This window comes from Malurus melanocephalus, unplaced genomic scaffold, assembly GCF_030028575.1.
Source record: "Malurus melanocephalus ecotype Western Australia unplaced genomic scaffold, MMel_1.1 scaffold_204, whole genome shotgun sequence".
NCBI classification, from domain to species: domain Eukaryota; kingdom Metazoa; phylum Chordata; class Aves; order Passeriformes; family Maluridae; genus Malurus; species Malurus melanocephalus.
In genome coordinates, this window is record NW_026623436.1 from 1,195,013 (window position 1) to 1,221,221 (window position 26,209).

Below are 26,209 nucleotides of genomic sequence, written 5' to 3' on the forward strand. Positions count from 1 at the left end.
ACCTGCAGACAGCAACACTAATGAAAGGAGAAGCTGGAGAGCATCCCTCTAGCATGGGATGCGTGTGCAGGTACAGGAGCAGTGCTGATTTGAAGATGGAATTTCACATGAACCTTCCACTCTCTTGTGGCAGTAATCAGGRCACTGTTTTTTTATAGGAGTAGTGGTAGTGGTGATGGTACTGGTGATGTTTTCACCATTTTAAAGAATGAAAGAGGTCATTCATTTGACAAAAAAAAAAGGGGGTGGGGTATGCAGGGACCTGCCTTCTTCAGTAAATTTATGATTACAACATAAAGAAATATAGGTTATGTATATTATATMACTACATACATTAGTATATATTGTCTATGTATGTATACGGTGAATATAAATTTCACATAGAAAATTTATGGATTATATGTGGCTTGAAATACCTAACCAATCACAGCTGTTCACACTCCTGGRCTGAAAAGTTCTTTGAAGATGCTCCTTAAGCACTAACAACAACTCCGAACAACTTTGTCCCCCTGCGCTGCTCCGTGTCCTGCTGGGGTCCCGTATCCTTGTCCAAGGTCCCCAGACGCGAGCCCGGCTCTTCTTTGCCGATGCCCTTTATGGCGGCTCACGGGGACAATGCGGATCCAGCAGGAACAAGGACCGCAATGCCGCGGCCGGGCAGCCCCGCTCCCTCCTCCGTGTCCCCGGCGGGGGCGGGCCCGGGCCGGCTCCCCCTCCCCGGCTGAGCCTTAACAGGTAACGGAGGAGGGGCGGCTGCCGCGGGTCGCGGCGGGATCTGCTTCCTGGGTTTCCTTTCGCTTCGGCAGGGCCGGGCCGGGCCGGGCACACCTGGGCAGGGCCGGGCACACCTGGGCAGGGCACACCGCACCCTGGGCCGGGCCCGCCCAGCCCCGCCGGGCTCTCTCTCTCAGGAGCAGCGCGGCGATGGTGCCGGTGTGTGGCGGGGTCTGTGCCCGCCGCCTGCTGAGGATGGCGGGGGCCGGCCGGGGGCCGCTCCTGCTCGGTGTCGCCCGGGCCCGCAGCTGCCAGGCGGGGGACACCGGCCCCGGCCGCGCCCTGGCCGTCAAGAAGCGAGGCTACGACATCACCAGGAACCCGCACCTCAACAAGGTGGGTGCCTTTGGCGGAGGTGTTCCACGGGCGGGGGGCGTGGGGAAGGACCTGGCTCCATGTGTCCCGGTTGATGCGGGGTCACCCGTGTCCGTCCCTAGGGAACGGCTCCGCTCCCAAACGGGGTGAAATCCTGGGCAGGGGAGCGGCCGTGGGTTGACCTGAGAAGAGCACGGGGCGTGTGATGATGCTGCAGCCTCCCGTGGAGYCGGGCACCCGCCTCCCCTCTGCCCGCTGTCCTGCTGCCGCAGTGGCACTGAGAGCGCCTGCACAGGGCAAAGTGCCTTTGGCTGGGAACTGAATTCTTCTTTGCTGAATTCACAGAAAGCTGGGATGGAGAAAGCGCCCCATAAATTCCAATACTAAAATCTGTGTCGTTTATTTATATGTATTGTCTTACACATGTACCAGGTCATTTACACCTTCCCGTTCAAACAAGCATGTGTGGTTTTTCTTGTTTCAAGTCTTCCTTTCATAGCATATCCATAGCAGTGTGTGCTCCACTACCAAAGCAGCATCTTGCCAGGCTGAAGATATGTTTGTTCTCACTACTGTGGAAACATTAAAAATGCAGTTATCATAAAACAAAAAGTATTTTGGAGAAAGAAACAAAAAATTTCTTTTGGAGAAATTTTTCGGCAAAGTCTACAAGGTGCATAAAATTAGACTCTATAACTTAACTCTATACTGCTTTTCTCTCCTTTTCCATAATTTGAAAGGGAAAAAGTAATCTGGATGTCAATTTTGTGTTCAARTATGCCAAATTCAAGAATGTTGGGTTCCAGTTTCGTGCATCAGTATTACCAGAAGTAGCTACAAATGCACTAATTACCTAGAATGAGCAGGTATTAAACATGATATTGAGAGTTGATTGGGCTGTGGCTACAATACCATCTGCTTGGTATGGAGTTATCTGTACTTGAGCCTCCTATGCCATCTTCCAGGCTGGAGACCCTTTGGATGACCACCTGAACTTTGTGTAGGATGCTGTACATTGGGCTGCATCTTCTGGTACATTTTCAGCATCCGTAGAGGCGAAATCCCAAAAGACCAAGGCGTGCAATGACAGTTTATATTACTGAATATGCAACGAATTTGTAGGCAGTCTGGTTTGAATCATTATACAGTGCCTGTCTGTAAGGCTGAAGAGAAGAGGGACTACCAACTACATCATAAATAACAGTAATTTGTCAGCATTAAGAGATTTTAATGAGTGYTTCATGATAGTTACAAAGAGTGACATTGCTAATGTTTCTGGTTTTCTTGAATGTATTGATTTGAACTGAAAAATTAATACCTTTGACCTTTCCTCTGTGTAATGTAATAACAACACACAAACAGTTGAATCTATTACATATTTTAAGTAGAGCTGGCTGATAAAGAAGTTGTTTTTTAATATCCAGTTTATAATTTTCAAAAATGAGGCTTTTCTTTAAAGTTTTCCTTCCTCCCAGTGAAATAAAGTATTTTTCTTGGTGTCTGAATGAAATTTTTTGTCCATGTGGAAAGAAGGGTAGAGAACTGCTTCTGTTAATGGAAAAATGTAGTGTGCCATGTTTTATTTGCCATGAGAAGTCTCCCAGCTGGTCTCCAGGCTSGGTGTTTCTGTTTGCTGTGTTCCCCAGTCAGTGCAGATCTTACAGTCACTGATCTAATCATCTACAGAGTATCCAAGTGAGGACAGAGATCGCTAACATCGATGGTAAGAGATAAGGACTGCCTGTTCATGCACCTTAGTAACCAGTCACTACTTAACACTCAAGCCCTCTTTCCTTTTCTGAACAGGCTTCCATTCCTCTGTGGCTCTTAYCAGTTCATTGTAGCCTCTCAAGAATTACCTGTGTTCAGCTGAAATGGTGTATTTCAGACAGTTCATATGTTTTCAGCATGTGAGTGATGGTCCTTTGGTCTGCTGTGCTGCMGTGGTGTAGATCAAAATTAGGGATCCTAATTTAGGTAGGTATTCAGCTGTTGAACTGTCCTCACATAGCCATTGCTGTTTACCCCTTTGGTAACTAAATGTGGGTATTGGGTCATTGCTGTTTTTCTGCAGCAGATCTCACTTAAATCTAAAATTTCACCTGATTGAAARCAGTTCTTGCAGGGATTAGTCCTCACATCTCTCCACAAACCTCTGAAAAAAAATTCAGAAGTGACACTTTGGGCAGCAAGTGTTTTGCTGCTTTATTCAATACCGTGCCTGTTTTATAGCTTTTGGATGAAGTTTAAAGCTGTCAGTCTAAAGCTGTGAAGTGTGTGGTATTTGTTCARTGAAGAACACTGTCCCTTCAGCAGAATTGCAGACAGATTTACAGTCTGAGGCTATTGATCCAAGTCTTTGCTTGCTTACTAGGTTGAAGGTGCTTTGAAGAAGAAGCAGACTCAAAATCCACTGCTGACAGGTCCTCTGTAATACCCTAAATATTAGTAAAAGTAGATGCAGGTCCTCGGAGAAGCAGGTCCTCTGAGAAGCTTCCCTACTTTCCAGAGCTGCTGAGAAGAAAATAAATACAAAAAGAATAAAATACAAAAACTAGTTATGGATTTAATAAATTTGCAGTTGTTGCTTTCCTTTGGTCTTCATTTACTACGTACTACCTTTTTACTACTGCACTATTCAAATACTGTTCTTCCTTGTGTTGACGGCCAATGTTTAATCCAAGGGCAAGGCTCAGAAAACATCAGCATTCTTCTGCAGTTTTAAAAGGCAATAACAGTTGTTCTTAGTTGACACAAGAATCTCAGGAATGTGAAGAAAAACTTGTCACAGGTTTTCATGACATGCCTAAAGGAGTGGTTATCTTCTGGACTTTGCTGCAAAATTGGAAGACCTAAAAATGTTAGCTGTGTGAGATAACCACAGAGCACTGGTAAGAGCGTCCTGTGGTGATGTAATGAAAACTAGACTTGCTGAGAAATGTCTGTTCTACTGTGMGGCCTCAGCCTTGTGAAAAGCTAATTCAGTGCTCAGACCCTAGGAGAAAAGATGGGGCATCCCATACCCACTGCYTTGCTTATCAAAGCTGCCTTGTGTTTGGTGTGGTTAAGGCCATGTCATGTTCTCACTGACTCTGCTGTCRGTTCTGAAGATTTGTGCAGTTCTGCTCATCTCAGATGTGCCTCTTATGATCTCCAGTTTTTCCAGGGACTCCCATCAAATTCATATGCTGTTTCTGTATTTTAACAAGCACAGGCTGAGCTGGACAATTCCCCGTCTGACGGCACACCTGCAGGGACCCAAAAATCTTGTCATGTCCAAAATCGACCGTAACTTTGTTCATGACATCTGACTGGAAGGTTGGTGACACTTCTTGCATTTTGCTGGAAGTCCTAATTTTGAGATAAAACATGCCTGCTTGGAGATCTGCCTTCCCAAACAGATGCAGCGCTGGAGGGGTCACACTTTGTTTTCAGAATAACAGCATCTTGCCATATTTRAAGGGTTGAGATAATACATTAAGCTGTGCAGTGCACAGATCCAAATTTGTGGTCTCTGAGTGCATCTGGATAATACTCTTCTGATGTGCATGCATGCTATCCATTATTGTTCACGGAATGCCATAATGAATTACCAAAAGAACCCCAAACAAACCCAACAAAACAAAATTACTTTGCAATTCTGTCTGGATCTGTAAGAATGAAACCTTGAAGAACTGCTGTGGGTTTCTGCCACATTTTTGGAATGTGCTGCTCTATACATGATTAAAATGCAGAAAGGTTGTTGTCCTTCAGCTTTGCAGGGATTGAACTGGAGCTAGCTGAGGGTTCTTTGAACAGTGTCAGTAATTTGCCGCTGCAGCTAAGAAACAAATTGTATGATCTTGCACATGGCTGCACTAGGCAGCTGTGGTGAAACAGGGCTAAAATTACRTGGATTTGTAAAGTGATTGGTTTTAAACAAAATTCGTTATTAAGCAAAAGAACWGTGTGTTTGAAATGAGAGTTGACAAGATCAAATCGAAGCAGGATTCTGTTTTTAAAGTAGGGAATCTCTCTAAATCSACAAGGTTGTGTTCTTACAACTGAAGTTTTTCTTGCAGTTGGAGTTTTCAGCTGGCTTGCTTTAGATCTGCATAGACAAATAACTACTGAGCGATGCACAGGGCTTTAGGTGTATGCCTTCCAGCATTTGTTAACCTGCCATCTGTTTGTGTTTTGTAAAATAAGACTATGATGTGGGCAGAGTTTCCAGGCTCCCCTCATATTTTTTCAGGAGRCCATAACTATTTGAGCAAGTTTTAGGAGACAAATTTTTGACTGGACAAGTTTATTTTGAAAAGAAGATCCACTGGGAGTTACTAAATACTCTAAAAGAATGCCTGGCTTAAAAAATCCCCAGACTGAAAATAATGAAAGGATGGAAGGATGCAGTGGAGGAGTATCATATTAACCTGTGTTATTTGCTCTTAAGGCTTGTGGCTGCTACTGTAGACAGGATGCTCATGTACATGAAATGGCCTGATGGTACTACTGTGTTTCTAGGGGTATCAAACAAGACACTTCCATGGCCAAACCATGCAGCTTTAGACCCAAGTGGAACTATAGCTGAGAGAAAGCCTTTTGTTAAATCTGGTTCTAAATACTGTAGAATTGAAATGTGAGTGGTCTGGTGCACTGTGCATTGGGGTGAGCCTTCAMTGGTGTCCAGAGCAGAGAGGCTCTTTTCATGTTTGTCATTTAATCAAGCCAAGGTGTATGTAACCCCCATGACTTCAATGGGAACAAACTCTGAGGAGATGAGCTTTGGCCAAATATTTTGGCAAATGTGGTGTTCTGGAAATATGATTGTTCAGTTAGATTTGTTTTGGCCATCATCCTGGCATGTGGACTTTCATTTTTGTTTGCTTGGTATTAGTGTCAATCATATATTTTTCTGAGTCCAGACTGTGTTTTGGCAAGGTCATTTCATAATGTTTTGATGCCAAAGAACTTGTTATGGTGTGGTCAGCAGACTGAGCCCAAACTAAATCTGTTGGTGCTTCTGGTATTAACAGCAGCCTGCAAAAGTCCCTTTGCTTCCCCAGCTTGGATTACTGTTCCTSTCCGTTATCATAGCTAAACCAGGAGGCATCTGCCTTCATGTCTGTCTGCATAACCTCTTGCCAACACTGTCAGTCTCTCCTGTGGGGTACTTCTAATGCTTTGGGAACTCCCATGGAAAAGCTTGGAAGTGCATAGTATGTCTGTTGCTATAAGGGTGAGAGGGGTGCTGATGCAGACCATGCCCTTGTGCTGTACTGACCTTGTAATAGGTTGGTCCTTGTTTYCCCATTAGCCCTTATAAATGTGATTGAGAGTCTTGGAAGCATTATTTGGGTAGCTTTTATAATTGATGAGTTTATGCTTAGACTCAGTRTAAGATTTTAATAAAAAAAAATCAGTTTTGGAACGAAATGCTTCTTTCTGTTTTCTGGAAATGTTGTAAAAATATCTTTAGAATTGCCTTTATGTTGAGGAAAATCATCAGTTTGGCAGTTGCATATATTACTTTTTTATGACCTTTCTTTTGGAGAAGGCTTAATCCTTATATCAGGCATGTTTTGGTAGGGCAGAGGCAAGAATTAATGTAGCTCTGGTTTCGTAGGATGGACTAAGCTTTTCTGGCATTTGAATAAAATTTGCACTAAAATAACACAAATTCTTTCGTGAAGAGTATGAAAATTGATATTGTTGCAGTTAGAATGGATTTAGGKCTGAATATTACAGTTTGTTCAGCMKTCCTGTTACTTGCWTCTAGTGARATGTGGGGTGAACTACTAAATGGTTACTTTGGAGGCACTGTAGATGTTGGCAGAAAGACTGAGMATTTTATGTGTGCGGTAAACAGTCTGAAGTGCACAGGTAGACTCTGACCTCAGCAGACTCTGACCTCAAGCCTTGCCCCACGTGAGTAGCACGATACGTGATGTCGCTGATGTTGGAGATTGTATGATGCTTTACATTGAGAAGAGTCACTGGTGCTCATCAGAATTAATGATGATTCTACTGAAGGTGCTGAAAGGCAGTGCTGATTCACAAGATGAAGTGAAGAGCTCGGTTTTGGTTTCATATGGATTGGACATGCAGTAAGGTACCTGCTAGAGATGGGTCTGGCAGCTTTGTAGTGCTRTGTGGCAGATTTTGACACCTGAGGTTTTAGTTTTGGTGTGTTAGATCTGGCATTTGCTAAACGAAACTGGACCTAGAGCTAATTCCTTTTGACTTTGTTTTGGATAAAGAGAATGTAAATTGAATTCATCTTTAGCTTGYGCAGCAGCCACCTCCAGAAGAACACCAGGTGCTGTTACTGATCTTCATTCCGGGCTGAGAAAGGAAACGTGGTTCTTTAACGAATAATTTTGCTCTCTTGGCACCTCTCGCTGAAGGTGGCACAGCTGTGGTTTTTATAGTATTTAGGCTTCTCCAGGGCTTTGGGATAGTTTTCTTTCTCTGACTTGCTATAAATTTTGCTGATCCACCTTCCTGCCCCACCTCACTTGCCTGGCTGATAGGAGATAATGTGCAAACATACCTTTTGACAGCTCTCCCATACTTTAGGTGTTTTACTCAATTCTTCACTTCAAAGAGAGCCTCTGCCACCACACACCCCCATGCAGGCAGCACTCTGGCATTTCTAGCACTGAGCCCYTTGCAGAGTTTGGGCCTTAAGTTTGATAGAGGAGCTGCCAATSCACATGCCTGCTGTAGCTGAAAGGTGGATGCTGCCCTGCCTGGGAGAAGCCTTGCCTGTACTTCTCTCTGATTAAATCACATGCACTTGTATAGATTGTTTGATTTTGTTAGGGTTTTTTTTTGTTTGATTTTGGTTAGGGTTTTGCTTTGTCTCTTCCTTTTCCTCTGTTACTTGTTTTTCTGTCTTTTCTCACTGAGCTACAGACCTGCTACCAAACCTTGAACAGCCTATTGTAGCACTCACCCAAATAAATTCTTTTGATAGAGACTTTGCTATAGAGCTCTTGTGAGCAGGTCAGACAGGCCTTGGTCCTTGGGGGAGAGTAAACACTGCTGTAATTCCCTCTCTTTCAATAGAAAGCTTAACATAACAGCAAACCTGACTACTTTCAGTTTATAATGTGCTCTAGTAAAGATGATGAGCATGTTTTTAATTTTTTTAACCTCCTCTTTGAGGCCCWGGGGTGACACTTGCTATCTGTCTCCCCAGACAATGTGACATTTTGATAAATGACTTTTGTATTGTCAGCCTAATGCAATATCGTTCTTCTAAAAATGTTTTAAATGGCAAAGCTTTTTATAGTTCTGCAGCTGCCAAACACAAAACTAAGACAGGAACTGAGCAGACTCTGGTTCTGACAAAGAAAATAAGGCCAATGAAAAAGTTTTCTGCATATCAACATTTTCTACTTCACTTTGCTGCTGTCTGTTGCACATGTAACCTTTTTCAACATGTGYAACCATAGAACTGAAACAGATTTTCAGTAAATTTCTCTATTGTATGTATATTAAAAAAAAAAAAAAATTAACACCACACCTTAGAAAATTATATTCTGTATGTCTGGCTTAAAAAGTGGTCTGTTTTTAGTAAATCCAAATGGATTAGCTGTGTTCAGCCTCAGAAAACATGGAGTTAAGACTTCATTGTGTTTCTCAAGATAGGAAGAAATTGGTTATTTCAGAAACAACAGTGCTGTGTTCTCCTGGACAAGATGTCTTGAACGTTTTCTCTTTGTCTAGTGGTTAAATTCATTATGGAAACTATTAAATCTGTTTAATATTCATTTGAATGGTTTGATGTTAAACTTGCAGGTGATTTTAGCTGTGATTATTTTCAAATGAGGGAATGGATTAAAGTGCCAAATCCTGTMATTTTTTTTGAGTGTCCAGATTATCAACAGTTTCTGTTGTCAAGATGGTCTAAGCATGTAAGCAGGACAGAGGCTGAGCAAGAGATAATCTGTTGTATTGTGCCAAATGATTTAGGAGGGCTGGGGTGGAGAAGTAAATGCAGGGATTTTTATGTTCATAGCCATTCTTCTAGCAACTCAGTTTTTCCTATCCCCAATTAGATTAATTGGTCCAATAAACAAACAACGAAAAATAAAATAAAACAAAAACTAAAAACCCCACAAAAACAAAAAAAAATAACCCCAAAAACCAATCCAAAAAACCAAACAAACAAACAAAAAAAAAACCGAACAACAATCCCCCCCAAAAAAACCCCAAACAAACAAAAGTTTTCCCACCCACCCAAGCCAAAAACTTCTCCCTTTTAGCCATTTCCAGCCTCACAGGGAATTAGATGCCTTCGTGTTTTTGTTTGTGTGTGTAGCTAATTTCTGGGATAAAACAACTGTCTCTTTAAATCAGGTTCCTCAATCACAATTGTTGGARAGTCATGACCCTTCTTTCTACTGATACTGTATGTAGATTTCTGGATCTAGCCATAAAATGAGAAAAGTAACAAAAATTATTTGTTGAAGTGCTAAATCTGACTACTGGGGAAGAAAAAAAATCTAAAAATTATATCTCCCATTGTTTTGGATTTTTTTTTTTTAATGACAGAATCTCTTTAAAATCTAGAAAAAAAAAACTGCTACAAGAGAAAGTCATTTGCAATAGTGCAGTATGCATAAAGTCTGAATTCCAGCAGACACTACTCTTTTAGGAAAAAAGTSATGTGCAATGGTTGCAGAACTATGAAAGACACTTGTACTAGAATAGTTTAGCAATTCGGGTATTTTCTAGGTGAGAGGCACACTTTGTGGGAGAGGATCCCAAAGTACTTGAAGTGATGAGGATATTGGGAAGAAGGATTGAAAACTTCACCCTTCCTCTGGGGCCTGGTAGGTGCATTGGCTTGATGTGTGAAAGCCATGAAAAGCAATGATAGATGTGACCATGTGCTCCAGATGGGCACTTCTACATAAAACTTTCCAAGTGGAGTTTACTGCTGGTCTTAATGCAGAGAGCTTTGTTCTGCAGTTTCTTATGCTTCACACTCACTAGTGAATTGGCTGCCATTGGTGTCTCACGAGCTTGCCAAGTAAATTACATTCAAACACAGAAATAGTTGTTCAAAGGTAAAGATAAAATAAGAGGTTTTTTTAGTCTGAAGTTGTGAGGATTTTCAGTGCACGTACCACTGTGACTTGTTGCTCATTGCACACATGCAGCAGATTCCTCTTAGGTTTGGTAACTTGCCCAGGTTGCGATGTGCAGCAGCACTTATTAGAGGGAGATGTGGGATGGGCCTTTCACTCCATGTGCTGATGCCAGCAGCTTTTACTGGCTCGTGTYTAGGGGGAAAAAATGCTTGCACCAGCACAGAGCCCTGCCTGAGCATTGCTCTTTGGTTTCTAAGGAGCAGCGTAGGCTTAAGTCATTGGAGGGTTTCTGTTGCCTTCAGTCAGCTTTACATTGAGTATTTTTTGAATTTAGGAATAAGCGGCTGCACCATTCAAGGTACAAGGTAATTTTCATTACAAAATGGTAAAATTAAAGGTAGTATGGTGTAAAATGTCATCCTGTTCCATTAATAAATGTTAATTAAAATGAAAGCATATGTGGAAAATGATGCTTTCTGATTGTTTAAGCCAAAGTCTCAAAGCAAAACTGGAATTTACCAATAACATCAACTTCTACTGATCGAGAATCCCATGAAGACTACAGCTACTCCTATAGCTGTGTGTCCCAAAAATCAAAGGTGCTTGTTAGTACTCCTTACTAACTCTTTACTAWCTACAACACATTTTAGTGTTGTCTGCCCAAACTCATTCATCTTCCATATGAGCTTCAGAATGACCCACTCAGTGATGCCTTTCCAAAGCCAGAAGCTGTCCTYTGGCATGCAGGCAAGAAGAGCTGGACATCACAAGAGCTGCTGGAGGAAAAACGAGGGCAGTAAGTGAGATGCCTTGGGGAGCTTGAAGCTGCCCTGCAGAGTTYTTCCAGCTTAATAAAATTTATAAAAGTGCCTTTGAACTGTGACCTTCCAAATGTCCACTGGTCAAGGGTAATGGGGTGGGTTTATGAAAGCAGAATGAATGCATGACTCATGCTTGCTGAAACTGGGCCACACTCCCTAGAGGCAAGTAATTGTTTTGTATTTAGCATGTTAACTGTATTTGAAGTTATAAGATAACAAAGTAATTTCTCATATAAATAGAAGTGATGGAAAAGCACTGGAAAGCAGCAGCAAGACTCTGGCTGCTGCTGTAAAATGGGGTTAGTGTTGGCCACTTTTAAAAAGCTCATTACATTTTAAAGATAAGCTTTAATGGAATTGGCAGTGAGAGTGCAACTGTAACCAGATCTTGTTGTTTTGTACAAGTGCCTTTCAGGTTTCTCTGCAAGGTCGAATGTCCTATTGACTGGCAGCTGGACTGTTTTTCTTGTAGGAATGTAACTGGTATTTGATGGAGTTGCAAAATGAGTTTCCCACTGAAGCCAAATATAAAAGAGTATGAGAGTCCAGCAKTTTCACTTCCTGCAAAGCTGGAAACCCTTGTAGCATTTATTAGGATTTCCTGCAGGGAAAGAGGGATATTAATCTTGTTTGACTTACAGTATCATAATATTTGTGCTGCAATTTGTAGCACAGAGCAAGAAGTTTTCAATTAGTATTTCCTGAGAAACAGCAAATTCAGTAATATAGATGCTTTTTAACTTTTTGGGTTTTTGTTTTTGTCAGAGAATGACTAATATATATATGTGTGTGTATATATATATATATATATATATATATATAACTATAACTATCTTACAGCACCTTAAACATTGCACAGTGTTGCAGCAGGGAAGAGCAGTGGTGGTTACAGATCTGCTAGGACACAGTGAACAGCTGGAACCATTCTTGAGTCTTTCTCAATGTCTTTGATTGTCATCATCATAATGTAATCTCTGAAATGCGGTACTGTATCAAGTGTGCTTGTAGGCTGCATAAACTTGTTGATAAAAGAGTCACCTGATCAGTTCATCACTGGTTTTCATTTTCCCAGTGTTGCAAAATTGTTCTCAAGCTCTGAGCTGATTGTAGTGAACCCTGATTTGGGGTCCAAACTAAACTGATTTGAAGTCCTGTGAGCCTCTTTCCTTTCAGATTTCTAGTAATTTTATACTATTCAGCCTTTACTTTGGGGCAGCATTGCATTTTCSTATCCAGGCAAAAGAATGCTGCTAGGAGAGGTGAGGCTGAGGAGCTGCAGGTATGTAAGAGTTTCTGGATCTGTGGTGATRTGAGGAACCTTTTTAATCTTGRTTTGCCTCAACACTGATTGTCAGAGGCATGTGGGGAAAGGGGTTTGCAGGAGGCAACCAGGAGATGGGTGAAGCCTTGTCTCTGGGGGSATTTCRCCTGGCAACACCTCAGATGGGCACCTGGAGACACTGCTCTCCCCAGAGACATTCTCCAGTCAGATGGTGGAAGGGCTCCACCAATGGAAGAAGGTTGGACTGGACCARTGGTCTCCTGGTCAGCAAGCAAACTTTGGGAGGAGCCAGGGGTATAAAAATCAACTGCGCCATGAGCCTTCRGAGCTGGGCTTTGGGGGTGGCTGGCGTTTTTGCTCTTTGTTGCTTGGCCACTTTCTCTCTTTGTTGCTCGCTGCTGCTGGGCTTGTTGCTGAGGGGTCCTTTTTGCCCCAGCTCCAGCCTGCCTGGATTCTGCCCTCGCTAACTCTCGCACACCCCCACGTATCTGCCTTCCCTCCTGGGCACTCGGCAGGATGCCATCTGCCCTCCAAGCCTCGAGTGCAGCGTCTGCCTCACCTCACTCCTTCACCTGCCCCAGCCTCTGCTGTCCTCCCTGAGCCACCTGCCTGCCTCCGACCTCGCCCACAGCCGCAATCCTCACCTCAACTCCACCCAGGGTCCCAGTCCTGTCCGAGTGTCCACTCACCATGTGACCAGCATTCCGTGGCCGCAGGAGCCACTCTTCTCCCCAAGCTGCTCTCCCTCAGGCAGCAGCGTGCTCACCCTTGCCACATGGACCCTGACGAACGTCTACTCTCTCCCTCTGCCTCCTTTCTCTCTCTCCCCATTCCTTTTTTATTCTCCTTTCTCTTTTGCTGTCTTTTCCAGCCCTCTTTAGTGGGCAACTATTTATTCTCGTTTTCGTTGCTAATAAATGGCTCTCAGATGCAAAGTTTGTCTCATTTTTCTTCATTTCATTCTCAACCATCCATTTTAAAAGAACTCCTCACGGTTCCCTATGGTTGGAACGCGACAGGTGAGCATGATGATTGAACCATCTAAACGTTGTGCATTGTAGATACTTATCATCTCCATTCTGGATGAGATGGACCATATATCTGGGACTTCCAGGCATCCAACATCTCCTTTGCATATAGTCTGTGCATAATGCAGAGACTCATCATATTTGGGATGCACTGGATTTACTGCCCCATTGCAGCCTAGCTCATCATGTGAGACCAAAGCTCTGACCCAGCTCCTGGACTTTCAGAAATCACAGGGCAATAGCCAAAACCCTTATGTTTTAACACAATAGAAAATCTAGGTAAAAACAGAGGGAATGCCTTGAGATACCTGTAGCTGAGAGAACAGATCTGAGAGTTCATTCTTCAGGAAGAAAAACTCTATACATGCTTGTAAAATCCACCTGACAAATGAGAGGTGAAGAAAAAGTATTCTAGAAGTTGTAAAGGTAATTAATTATTGCTCTGCAAATTAAGAAACCTCTTGATTAGCTAGAATACATCACTAATGGAGAATTTCCTCCAACTTGAGTCTAAAATGGCATCACAGATGACTTTTTCAGTCCAGTGAAGCTGTGGTTAGACACATAATCCCCAGATGTGGCTTCCAGATTGTGGCAAAATGTAGGAGCTATTGAGTTTGAACATCAAGTGGGGACCTGARTTTAGTTTGTCCAAAGTAATACGGGACATTTTTAAATGGACAAGAGTCTCTCTGGATGAATTCCCTCACCATTCAGCCAGCAAACCTGTTGGCTCAGTTGTCCTATGGTAGCATCTCTTACCAGTACCAAAAATGATCTTTACCACAGCCTGTTAGAAACACACATGATGTATCAACTGCTATATCCCATATATGCCATTATATCTGCATTGTTGTATAAAATGAAAAACATTTTGTGAACTACTTCCAAGAAGCTGTGCACAAAGGAAGTGACTACTAATACACAGCTGTTACAGGAGGTTATTTTAATTCTGTTTACCAGAGCTCGCTTCCTTTTTTCTTATTTAATCACTTAAAATTTCTGGTTTTACTGTGTAAAAGTTCAAAACTTCAAGTCACACACAGTATGTATAAGTTACAGATGCCTTTACCARTAAACTTGAGGTTATTACCTTGTCTGCATAATTAAAATAACAATGCAGAGACAACCAAAATAGAGTAAATACTTACACTTAAAGCTAGTGGGCCAGAGATTTGGGTGTGATGTGTGGTCTCCCTTGTGACTGCTGCCTAAGTGTCTGATGGGATAGATGTAACAATCAGTCATTTCTTAGAAATCAAGAGATTATTGGCCTGGCTTTCCTCTCATTTCATCTAATGACACCTTCCAGCAAATGTCTAGGACTAGATCCAAAGCAGATTGAATTTTATGGGAAGCAAATAAGTATTTACAGYCCTTTGCAGTGAAGTTACAATCTTACTGGCTTCATATTGTTTAAGACTTTGCTGAACTAGGGCATAGGTTTTTGATTTAGTATCCCACTGCTGTAAGACTCCGGGTGTCTTCTGGCTAACGCCTATCTGAGGAGCGGATTTATAGGAGCACAGCTGGGTTGTAAACAAATGGTGATGCACTTTGCTCTGCATTCAGAGAGAAGAGAAGCAGAACTGCAAAACAATAATGCATCTGTATTATTGAGTACCAGGCAGGAGAAAATCAACTGCAAAACTAAATTGAGCTTGCAAGATGAACTTCAGACGTGCTGATGTCTCCAGCTGGCATTTGCTTTATCAAATCACTGAGAAGTAAAACAYAGTCACTTTTGAATGTATAAATTTGCTCTCAGCTGAGGTTACATGGCACTTTTTCACTGAATAGCTTTCTTTCCTTAATTTTAAAAAAGGAAAAGAGGAAGTGCAGTGGATGCATGGAAGGAAAAATCCTGAAGCAGTATGACAGACCCTTATATTAGTAGTGGGTTTATATCTTGCATTTTCTAATGCAGGAGTGTATTAGTGTAGGATTTTGACTTGTCTTTCCCACATGCTGTCTAGTAACTGAGTYGTAAGATTTAAGTTTGATTGATAAAATAGACACATTAAGGATGTTTGGAGCCGGGATCTGCCTCCAAGCCATGGAGAGCAAACCTTTCTGAACCATTGTCCTCATATAGTTAGATGTAAAATTTTGGTTCACTTTGTCTTGGTGTGAAAGAACATATTCTGAGACATTTGCTATTTTGGTTCAGAAATCCCATGTCCCAATTCTCTTGTTCCTAGATTTGGAAAGTTAGGGGAAACAAAGCAAAGCATAGCAGTAACAAAGATCATAGTGAGAGTTGCCTGTAAAGTATGATAAAAGGAATAAAACCCTTAGCTGTGGCAAACTCAGTCCCTATTCTTTATACCAGGCACTTTGCATGACAAAAGTCAATGTATTTCTTGAAAAAAAAAAAAAAAAGATTGGCAACATTGTGTAAATATTTGGAGTTTGATCCTGCAGATCCTTAGATACAGTAGGTTACAGTCAGGAAGTGGTGTCTTGTCTCCTTGATCCACATAGAAAGACTTAGACCAGGTAGTAGGTTCAGGATCATGCTCAAATTCTGAGAWTTAATAAGAAAATTCAGTGGTAGAAAGATTGATGAATAATATGAATGTGGATGACTAGGTCTGTGCAAACAATACTCTGAGGCATAGATTTTCAGTGAGGGCAAAAATAAACCCAGAATGTTTGCTTCTTGCTGAGTCTTAGCAATGCTGCTCCAACATAAACATAGCTTAGAAGTTTTTGGCTTTTAGGAAAAACTAATCTTCTTTTTTTTATATGTCTCTAAGTTATTCAGGTAACCTCAAGCTTTGYAGAGCTGCTTTATTTTGTCTGGGGAGAAAAAGGCTTGTAGAAGCATCAGGGCAACTTTTATGCAGAAAGTTTGACTAAGGCATGAAGTAATAGAGATATTGTACATTTTTAAAATGTGCAGCTGCAGGGGCATCCCTCTGCATTTAAAATGACATTCTAGTCAGCAGTAATATTGTCATATATACAATCCTGCTCCCAACAGTATAAGCTTTGAACAACTTAAATGCAGTGTGGATGCTCATCAAAGTAGAACTTTACATTGAATTTTTCTGAAACTGCTCTTTTTTCCCCCMTAAGCAATCACATCCATRTGCCTAGACCMTGATTTTTGGCAGAATSTGGCCTTTTTATTCTGAGYCCTGATTCAGTCTGGCTGYTCTCTGAAATTCTCTTCTGATTGTCACACAGGAAGAGGCATTACTACTGGCATCTGCAAAGCATCAGCATTGACATCACGCTAAAACCACACTGACCTCTCAGCATATGATGACTTTTTAAAAATGTTCAAAGGCATATCCTTATCTTATGCCCAACAGTGAAATTAAGAGACTGAACGTGTTTTGTCATGTTACCAATTTGTTAGATGAGCATCAGCTTCAGTTTGTGTGTTCTGTGGTGTAGAAATTAAGTGTTTATGTACTTCATATTAATCCATATTTTGTGCTTCTTTATTTTACAACTAAAAATATTTCTGTGAAGCATGAACAGCTTTGAATAATATCTTCAAGACATACTTGCGCAAACAATCTCTTTTAAAGCTCTTCTTTTATTAATTTTGGATGTAGATGATGCATGGAAATGCTTTGGAAATGCAGGCATAACTTCAAATCTGAAGCTGCTTTCAGTAGAGAATCTGTAAYACTTTTGAGAAAAGAGAAACATTTCATAGTATTAATACAGCCTTATTTTGAATATGATGTGTCAGAAAACAATTTTAACCTAACTAAGAGGCTRTTGTCATCAGGAGTACTAGATAAAGAGATGATAAGCAAAATCTCTGCCGTACAGTAAAATGTAGAGTGATAACAAAAGTGATTTGATGTATGGCCTGTGTCTATACTGTGTTTGGGCTAGTTTGGAGGAGCCCAGATTCTGGTTCTGTGTGTCCTTTTGTCTTGGTAAGCAGCCCAGCTTCATCTTGTTCATGAAACTCAAACTCTTGTGCTAACCTCTTCAGGAAGAAGCATGTGTCTGTTGGCACCAGGTTGCTCAAAAATGAAGGAGAGAGGGTGTATCTGAGCCTCCCTGTGATCTGCTTCCCCAGAGGAGACAGGCATATGCTTGAGTAAAGCACAGACTGTACTGGAGACCTTTTCATAGTTGTAGCAGCCTGATCCCCGTGGTAGTGTCCCCTGGAGGGTTTCTGAGGGTGAACAGGATGGGCAAGCAGCAAAACAGGTCTGGAGCCTGGATTTTTGAAAGACACAGTAGCCGTAGGTGGTATTCCTGTTTCTAAAATCTTGTATGACAAATATTTGTTTCCAGTTAGTTTACTTCTCTGCATCTTCAAGCAAAAATAATCCTCTCAAATGACTAAAAAGTAACCCTGCTCCTATACAGTGGGGAGGGAAGGAAGTCTGCATATGCAGTTTATAGGTAWAAAGTACCACATAGCTGCAGTGCAGTGCACCTTGTCTCTTCATTCTGTGTCAGTAGCTCTCTGAGTTAGCAGCCCTTTAGCTGCTTACAGATATAGGTATCTTGTGCCACCCTGAAGTCAAGGAGAGGATCATTTTTTWAAATTTTATCAATATGTCTCAGGAAAACAAAGATAATACAAAGCCTCTTTCTTGCCCTTTGAGGAGTTAAACRCGTGGTGAGAATTTACAGTCAAGTTTAAGATTGGCAAGATTTTCTATTTTTCTGGAAGCATGGCCAGATACCAAGGGAAGAATAGAGAAACCATTTTTCAATCTAGATGCTTTTTGCCACAAATAAATTTATGCACTGGATGTAAGCATATGATTAATTGCCCACAGTTTACTGAGCCTTCGATACATCTAGAAACACTTCAGGAAAACATCCAATTTAAAACTGAAATTAAGATTTTCCCTTAAAAATACCTGTTTGTCTTCACTGTGCTTCATCAGACATTGGGTTCTGGTGATATCGTGGTGTTGAAAGAGGTGCACTATTCTAAGGGGTAGATATTTCTGATAAGCTCTTGGGGAAATGGTGGCATAACCTTTTTGAAAGTGGTTGGTTTCTGTGTGTATGATATCCAGAAAGGTTGTAGCATCACCTCTGTAGTCAAAATCGAATGTGATCGGTTGTCATTCTCTACCTCCAGGAAATCTCCCAGCTCTCACCTGTGTTATGATCACTAGCAAACTTTTTTGGACTACTAATTGAACATCCTGATGTTCATTTAAAACTACTTTGGATTACTTTGCCATCTGAGCTAGTTTCAATGACATAATAAAATGTTTGCATTTATAATCTGATTACACTTTCTTACTGCAGGCTTTATAGCTTGAGTTCATCCCTGTCTCGTGGGGACATGTCAACACACTCTGTGAATGGGTCTGCTTTCAGTTTTGTATTGTACTGMATTCCTGCTGATGTAAAAACTCTGGAAACCTCAAATGACATCCATCAGCKGTAGGCAGTATCTGTAGTAACAAATTAAACATACACTAAACCTTTCTTTGCAATCGAGGCCAGCTGCAAGGTCTGCATGCACACTACTAAAGCCTTGATCTTTATGACAGTGGGTCATTGTAACTGGGTCTGCTCTGTGRCCCATTATAACTCCCAAATGGCCAGTCCAGGAATCACTGGCCCTATAAATACAGATGACTGCTGCGGAGGTTTAGCATCTACTGTTTTTGGGAAACATCAGGAGTTTTCAGGTAAAATGCAGCATTAGTAATACAGCAGCTGCTGTATATTGAAAGCTATGTGTTTAATTATTCTCTGACAYTTGTTTTTAATATAATTTGTTATGCAAGTGCAATTCTACTTTTGATATTAACAATAGTACAATTTAGTTTTTATTACCAGRTTTTTTTAAATCTCTAAATACAAACTAGAGTTTACAGTCTTTCATTTTACCAGCCAGAGAGACTTTTCATTGATGCTGTTGTTTTATTTTGGGGAGTGGGTGTTGTGTTGRTTTGGGGTTTTGGGTTTCTTTTTCTTTCCACATCAGTGATGACCCCAGGTTTTCATTTCTTTTGTTCCATTCTTTCTACTTAGAGACTGATGTATGAGTCCCCATATGAAGAACTTCTGGATAGAAGTGGAATTTCTTTTTTCAAGCAGAACCTATATCAAATTCCAGTAGTAAAATACAAAACATGCAAAGCACTTCACGTTGCCTTACTGTTCTTGATGATGTACCTCAGTTGTGATGTTATTTCTGTTTATTTGCTTTGGAATAAGGTATGCAAATTACTAATTTTGGAAGCTCTGCTTGCCCAGACCTCTCTGCCTGCACCTTTTCAGTGTGAATCCAGTGTGGTCTGTATGACAGCTGCTTGTGGATTTTTATGCTAGCCCACAGCACAGTCAAAGACCTCTTGTGCAGCAAACAGGGATTTTCCACCCACATTTTAAAGAAATTATTTGAAAATTGTATTTCTTGTGGGTTTCCTCAATGTTGGTGAATCATGCAGCATTAAACCCACAAATTATAGCTTGGTTAAGCGGTCTCAAGTAAACAAAAATTTCCAGTATCTGAAGAAGAATTTGTGACCCTGAAATCTCGTCCATTACTTTTTTATCCCTGATTGTATTGCATAGCCAAGCTAAATGGCAGTGACTGACGTATTCCAGGARCTCTTAATTCTGAGACTGAGAATGGCAATGCTTATGGTTGATGCAGAATGGTTAATGCATTTGCCTGGCCTTTTTGATTGAAAATCTTTTCATTGCCCCAGGATAATACTTTTCTCTTGGACTAATTTTTCATTGTGATCATTAGTATGAAAGCTGAGAAAGCAAGTGCAGATAACTTTACACAGAAGAAAATATCTTCTCAGGTTTCAAACTTTATTATTTAAAATATTTAATTCTCTCATAATGTCTTGTAAATCCTGGGTTCTTAATTGATTTGCACTAAGGGTTTATGGTATCTTGTGTGTTGCTTCTCATCTGAATTGGGTAGCTGTTTTAGAGAGGAATGAGGAACTAGAGCCCATTTATAAGATCTGTTTTCTAGAACAGGGTTGCTTAAAGCCTCACAGCTTTTGGTGATTGCCAGTACYCTTGGGGTTTTTTTGGCCATGGAAGGAAATGCCATCCTACCTGCAACACTTGTGAGGTTGGAGGGATTGGAAGGTACATACATATAAAAGGATTCTCATAGAGATACCTATGTGGAAGAGATTCCAAATACAAGGCAAGTAGTCTGATAGACTTCCAAAAAGTAGCACTTTATCAACCCCAGAGTAAGTGATGACTTGTCTTTCAAATACTGGTTCATCATCCTTCCAAAAATGATGCCTGTCAGGGGATGAATGGTGTTTAGTAGTTGGGTAACTTGTTCTGGAGTTAAAGAGCCAAGTTCAAAAGGAATTTGAAAATTTATTTCTGATATGCTTCACAACTGATCTTTCATCAGTGGTTTAATCTTGTTGTTTAATGATTTTTGTGGACACAGTAGACTCTTGCTCACCTTACTACAGAGGCAATCAACTTCAGCAAGGCTGAGCAGTCAAGTTGGACCGTCAGAGACCAAAAGACCTTAAACTTCTGCAGCAGTTACCTTCAGGGCCTTGTGACACACGTTCAACCCATAAGCCAGTGTTCATTCCTTAAACAAAAAGCTTTACCACCACAGCASTTCACAGACCCTCCAAGGATCCTCATTTGTGTTGTACAAACCCTTCTGTGTGGGTGGTTGRCTTTTGAAAGGGTCTCCTGTATCTGTGAGCCCTGAAGGGGTTCTGCCCATTTGTTGTCAAGCCTCCTTTCTACAAATAAAAGTTGTGGTTCTGTGTAAAAGAGCAAAACATTTTTGGGGGTGTTTTTTTGCAGAYRGATCTCATATTCRTTAARTAGGAGGGAAAGCCTGCTGTCATTRTGCTGAGCCATACTCAGTTCTGAAGCACTGTTGGGTGTTCGTGTGATATTTCAGACASATCTGGCACAGGGATGGGATCTAGTTGAATGACACACACTTTTTCTGTGCCATGCTTCAGCACTTCAGAAACGCACTTAGATTTTAAGTCTATTTAGTGTTTTTCAAGAAGCACTGCTTCTTAGTTTCTGACYTCACAAACTTGAAAGACACTGTTTTTTTATTGACTGTTTATCTGAGGGAAGCCTGYATAAATCCTCTAAATGCTGCTATCTGGATACATGTAAACATGGTAGTAATAGAGAGTGTGGGATGGAGTTCATGCTGTTGCTCCAAAGGATGTTTGTGCCTTGCTAGTCTTTCCAGTGACAGATCATAGTCACCCTCTTTCCTGTGAAGGTTTTCATGACCAGAGAGCTGCCCCAAACAGATGGCTGAGAAACACCTTGGAATGTTTAGAAGTTCTCTGTGTATGCACATATAGGAAAAAGAACTATGGGTGATGTAGCTTCTTTTTAATCTTGCTCCTTATGGAGTGAAATTTCCTTCTGGATACCCTTGCATTAACCGTGGTGTTACATCCAAAGAGTTTCAAATTGCAAAACACTCTTGCATTTTTTTTCTTTACAGCCTGTTCTAAAGCCATTCATACATGTTTCAGTGTGTCAAGGTTTCTGTTTCTGTAGCACTACCTGTAGTGTGTTTGGGGTTATTTCAGCATTTATGCCTGGCTGTTGTGGCTGTAATTACACGTTCATCAGTTGCAGAAGCTGTACAGTCAGTGTAGGGTTTTTTTGGCCAATAACTGATGCTGGATGATACTTGGCTCTGTCAGCAGGGTTTGGCTGGTCAAGCTGACTCTTCTGTTCTCCCTCCACCCACCCTCTGATTTGTTTTCCCCATTCCACAGTTTGGAAAGGAAAAATATTAAAGTGAAGAAATCTCAGAGGTTCCACTACTTCGTTCCCAGTTCTCTGTCGTTAGGAAATCCAGTTCATCTGTGAATTAGAACCACCTCAGTGTGAAGTTTACTGTCCAGAAAGTGCAAACTTGTGTTGGTGTTAAGAATCAATTCCACAATGTGAGCTACTCAGGTTGTTCCTGATGCTGTTTTCAGTGCTTTATAAACAATGAGAACATACTTTTGCTTTTTTAAGGGATCTTGTTACAAGCCACTGCTTGGCAGTTGCAGAATTTGGGTTTCTGCACAAACTGTGTGGTAAGATCCCCTGGCACATGCCTTGGTTCTGCAATGAATTGCACTTGGATCAGTGGAAAATATGTGTGTGGAGAACCCCACTGCAAGAAACAGTATGAAAAAAAAACATGAGCAACTTGAATTAATGTGGGGGTTCCTTGTATTCTGCCAAGCAAATGGCTGTTTGTGTCCTGTCTTCTCCTGGATTTCAGGTAGCTTAATAATTTCAATCCTTGGATATATCTATTTGGCTTTTATTAGCCCAGACCATTTATGCCAGTGTCCTGTTCTTACAGCAGCCAGCAGCAGCTGTTTAGGGAAAAACAGGTGAAGGCAAGCAAGCAGCAACAATGTTTCCTGCCACCCTCAGTATCTGTCCCAGGGAACTATGAACTTAAATAATTCCATTAAATAGCCTTCACATATTCTAGCCTGAAAGCATATTTAGTAATCAGTAGGGCAGATTTCAATACAAATTGCTTTGTGAAAGAGTGAACATCACTGTGGTGGTAATGTTGGAGAGATAAGCCTTAAGTGTCTTTACAACAGGGGTTTTTTGTTGATTTTCTTTAAAAACAAACCAAAACAAACCCTTGTAAAATATATTTTTTTCTCAAGGAAACAGTCCTTGCCAGTTTATATAATAATTTGCTCTGAGCCTGGCTTTAATTTATTTTAAATATCTGTGTTGTCACAGGCTGGGCTTGAAATTTCTGCATATTTTGAAGTCATCTGCTGCTCAGCAGGCTCTGAGGATTCATTATTAGCATGTAAGGGAATGAAGGCAAAACCAGCAGGTTCATCATTGCAGGCTCAGTGGAAACTCCCAAGGGATGCCCTGTGGAGCTGTAGGAGCAGACCCTAAAACTCGTTTATGCTCCCAACCCCATCTGCTTTATTTTATTGGGCAGTCATCTGATTCACTGAGGGGTATCTCTGAGCTGTGCTGAGGATCTCCCACTGGGCTTCAGTTCTGCAGAGAATGTAAAAGAAAGTAAATCTGAAACCAAGAACCAAGGAAAAACTTTGCTAGTTGGAGAAATACGGAGATAGAAAGACCTGTTGCTTCCTTCAAAACAGAGGGGAGGTTTCTACCATTGTGGTGCTGGAGATGACACATGAGGATAACCTGAGAGGAAGAGGGGAGTTGGGGCAGCTGTGGACTCAGCCTTCTGTATTGTGCTCAGAATGACAGTGTGTCCTTAAAGAGGCCTGTGATGACTGCCATGGCCAGGAGTGCTCATCTCTCTGCAGAAGTGCAGCTCTGCTGAAGTTCCTCTAAACTTTGGCTCTAAAATTCCTTCCCGACTACATCATTTGTAGTTTTGTCAACTTTTGTACCCCAGGTACCTAAGCTGCTCTCCTGGCATCCACTTCCAAGTTGCTTCTGCAGCAAGCCCTGCAGGTCTGTGCAGTTTCATCTGTCCTGGATATTTGTTCAGTGCTGTGGTTGGGTTTTCTGTTTGGGTGTTTTGCTTTTTTTGTTTCAGACTGTTATTGGAGCCTGTGTTATGGTTGTCATAATTCACCTCACTTGCATCCAGGGAATTTGACCTGGAATTCTTTTAGCAGGTCTCTGTTGATTTGTGGTAGAGTGCAGAGAAGTGAGCTGTTTTGTCCTGAAGCCTAATTAGAAGTTGAGAATCAGCTGAAAATTGTAAGTCAGCTTTTCCAGTAGGCTGACAGTTGACCCCCCTGGACAAGGGGTCAACTCAATGTCTTGGGAATGAATGAAAATACAGAATATTTTGGGTTGGAAGGGACTTTTAAAGTTCATCTAGTCCAATCCCCGTGCCATGATTAGGGGTTTCTCACAGCCCTGTCCAGCCTGGCCTTGAATGTTTCCAGGGACAGAGCATCTACCAACTCTCTGGGCAGCCTGTACTAGTTCCACCCTCATTGCAAGAAAATTCTTTCTTACAAGTAGTCTGAATTTACCCTCTTTTAGTATAAAACCTGTCACTACAGACCCTACTAAAAGGTCTCTCCCCAGCATTCTAAGATGAGAGCTTATTTTGGGGTTTCATTTATTTGCTGTTAAAAACTTTTTTTCCTGCAAAAGTGTCTTTCAAAATTCATCATGGAAGGCNGTTCATGTTGTTGCTCCAAAGGATGTTTGTGCCTTGCTAGTCTTTCCAGTGACAGATCATAGTCACCCTCTTTCCTGTGAAGGTTTTCATGACCAGAGAGCTGCCCCAAACAGATGGCTGAGAAACACCTTGGAATGTTTAGAAGTATAGGAAAAAGAACTATGGGTGATGTAGCTTCTTTTTAATCTTGCTCCTTATGGAGTGAAATTTCCTTCTGGATACCCTTGCATTAACCGTGGTGTTACATCCAAAGAGTTTCAAATTGCAAAACACTCTTGCATTTTTTTTCTTTACAGCCTGTTCTAAAGCCATTCATACATGTTTCAGTGTGTCAAGGTTTCTGTTTCTGTAGCACTACCTGTAGTGTGTTTGGGGTTATTTCAGCATTTATGCCTGGCTGTTGTGGCTGTAATTACACGTTCATCAGTTGCAGAAGCTGTACAGTCAGTGTAGGGTTTTTTTGGCCAATAACTGATGCTGGATGATACTTGGCTCTGTCAGCAGGGTTTGGCTGGTCAAGCTGACTCTTCTGTTCTCCCTCCACCCACCCTCTGATTTGTTTTCCCCATTCCACAGTTTGGAAAGGAAAAATATTAAAGTGAAGAAATCTCAGAGGTTCCACTACTTCGTTCCCAGTTCTCTGTCGTTAGGAAATCCAGTTCATCTGTGAATTAGAACCACCTCAGTGTGAAGTTTACTGTCCAGAAAGTGCAAACTTGTGTTGGTGTTAAGAATCAATTCCACAATGTGAGCTACTCAGGTTGTTCCTGATGCTGTTTTCAGTGCTTTATAAACAATGAGAACATACTTTTGCTTTTTTAAGGGATCTTGTTACAAGCCACTGCTTGGCAGTTGCAGAATTTGGGTTTCTGCACAAACTGTGTGGTAAGATCCCCTGGCACATGCCTTGGTTCTGCAATGAATTGCACTTGGATCAGTGGAAAATATGTGTGTGGAGAACCCCACTGCAAGAAACAGTATGAAAAAAAAACATGAGCAACTTGAATTAATGTGGGGGTTCCTTGTATTCTGCCAAGCAAATGGCTGTTTGTGTCCTGTCTTCTCCTGGATTTCAGGTAGCTTAATAATTTCAATCCTTGGATATATCTATTTGGCTTTTATTAGCCCAGACCATTTATGCCAGTGTCCTGTTCTTACAGCAGCCAGCAGCAGCTGTTTAGGGAAAAACAGGTGAAGGCAAGCAAGCAGCAACARTGTTTCCTGCCACCCTCAGTATCTGTCCCAGGGAACTATGAACTTAAATAATTCCATTAAATAGCCTTCACATATTCTAGCCTGAAAGCATATTTAGTAATCAGTAGGGCAGATTTCAATACAAATTGCTTTGTGAAAGAGTGAACATCACTGTGGTGGTAATGTTGGAGAGATAAGCCTTAAGTGTCTTTACAACAGGGGTTTTTTGTTGATTTTCTTTAAAAACAAACCAAAACAAACCCTTGTAAAATATATTTTTTTCTCAAGGAAACAGTCCTTGCCAGTTTATATAATAATTTGCTCTGAGCCTGGCTTTAATTTATTTTAAATATCTGTGTTGTCACAGGCTGGGCTTGAAATTTCTGCATATTTTGAAGTCATCTGCTGCTCAGCAGGCTCTGAGGATTCATTATTAGCATGTAAGGGAATGAAGGCAAAACCAGCAGGTTCATCATTGCAGGCTCAGTGGAAACTCCCAAGGGATGCCCTGTGGAGCTGTAGGAGCAGACCCTAAAACTCGTTTATGCTCCCAACCCCATCTGCTTTATTTTATTGGGCAGTCATCTGATTCACTGAGGGGTATCTCTGAGCTGTGC

At 41.3% G+C, this 26,209-nt stretch overlaps 1 protein-coding gene across 1 annotated transcript in view; it reads left to right on the forward strand.

The window, feature by feature from the left end:
- The first annotated feature begins 906 nt into the window (after positions 1–906).
- The window catches only part of ME3 (malic enzyme 3), a 118,172-nt gene continuing 92,869 nt past the window's right edge, over positions 907–26,209 (forward strand). Inside the window, exon 1 of the mRNA XM_057373659.1 lies at positions 907–1,110. Within this exon, the coding sequence (XP_057229642.1) occupies positions 925–1,110 (186 nt within the window). The 5' untranslated portion in view covers positions 907–924. The remainder of the gene's footprint in view (positions 1,111–26,209) is intronic.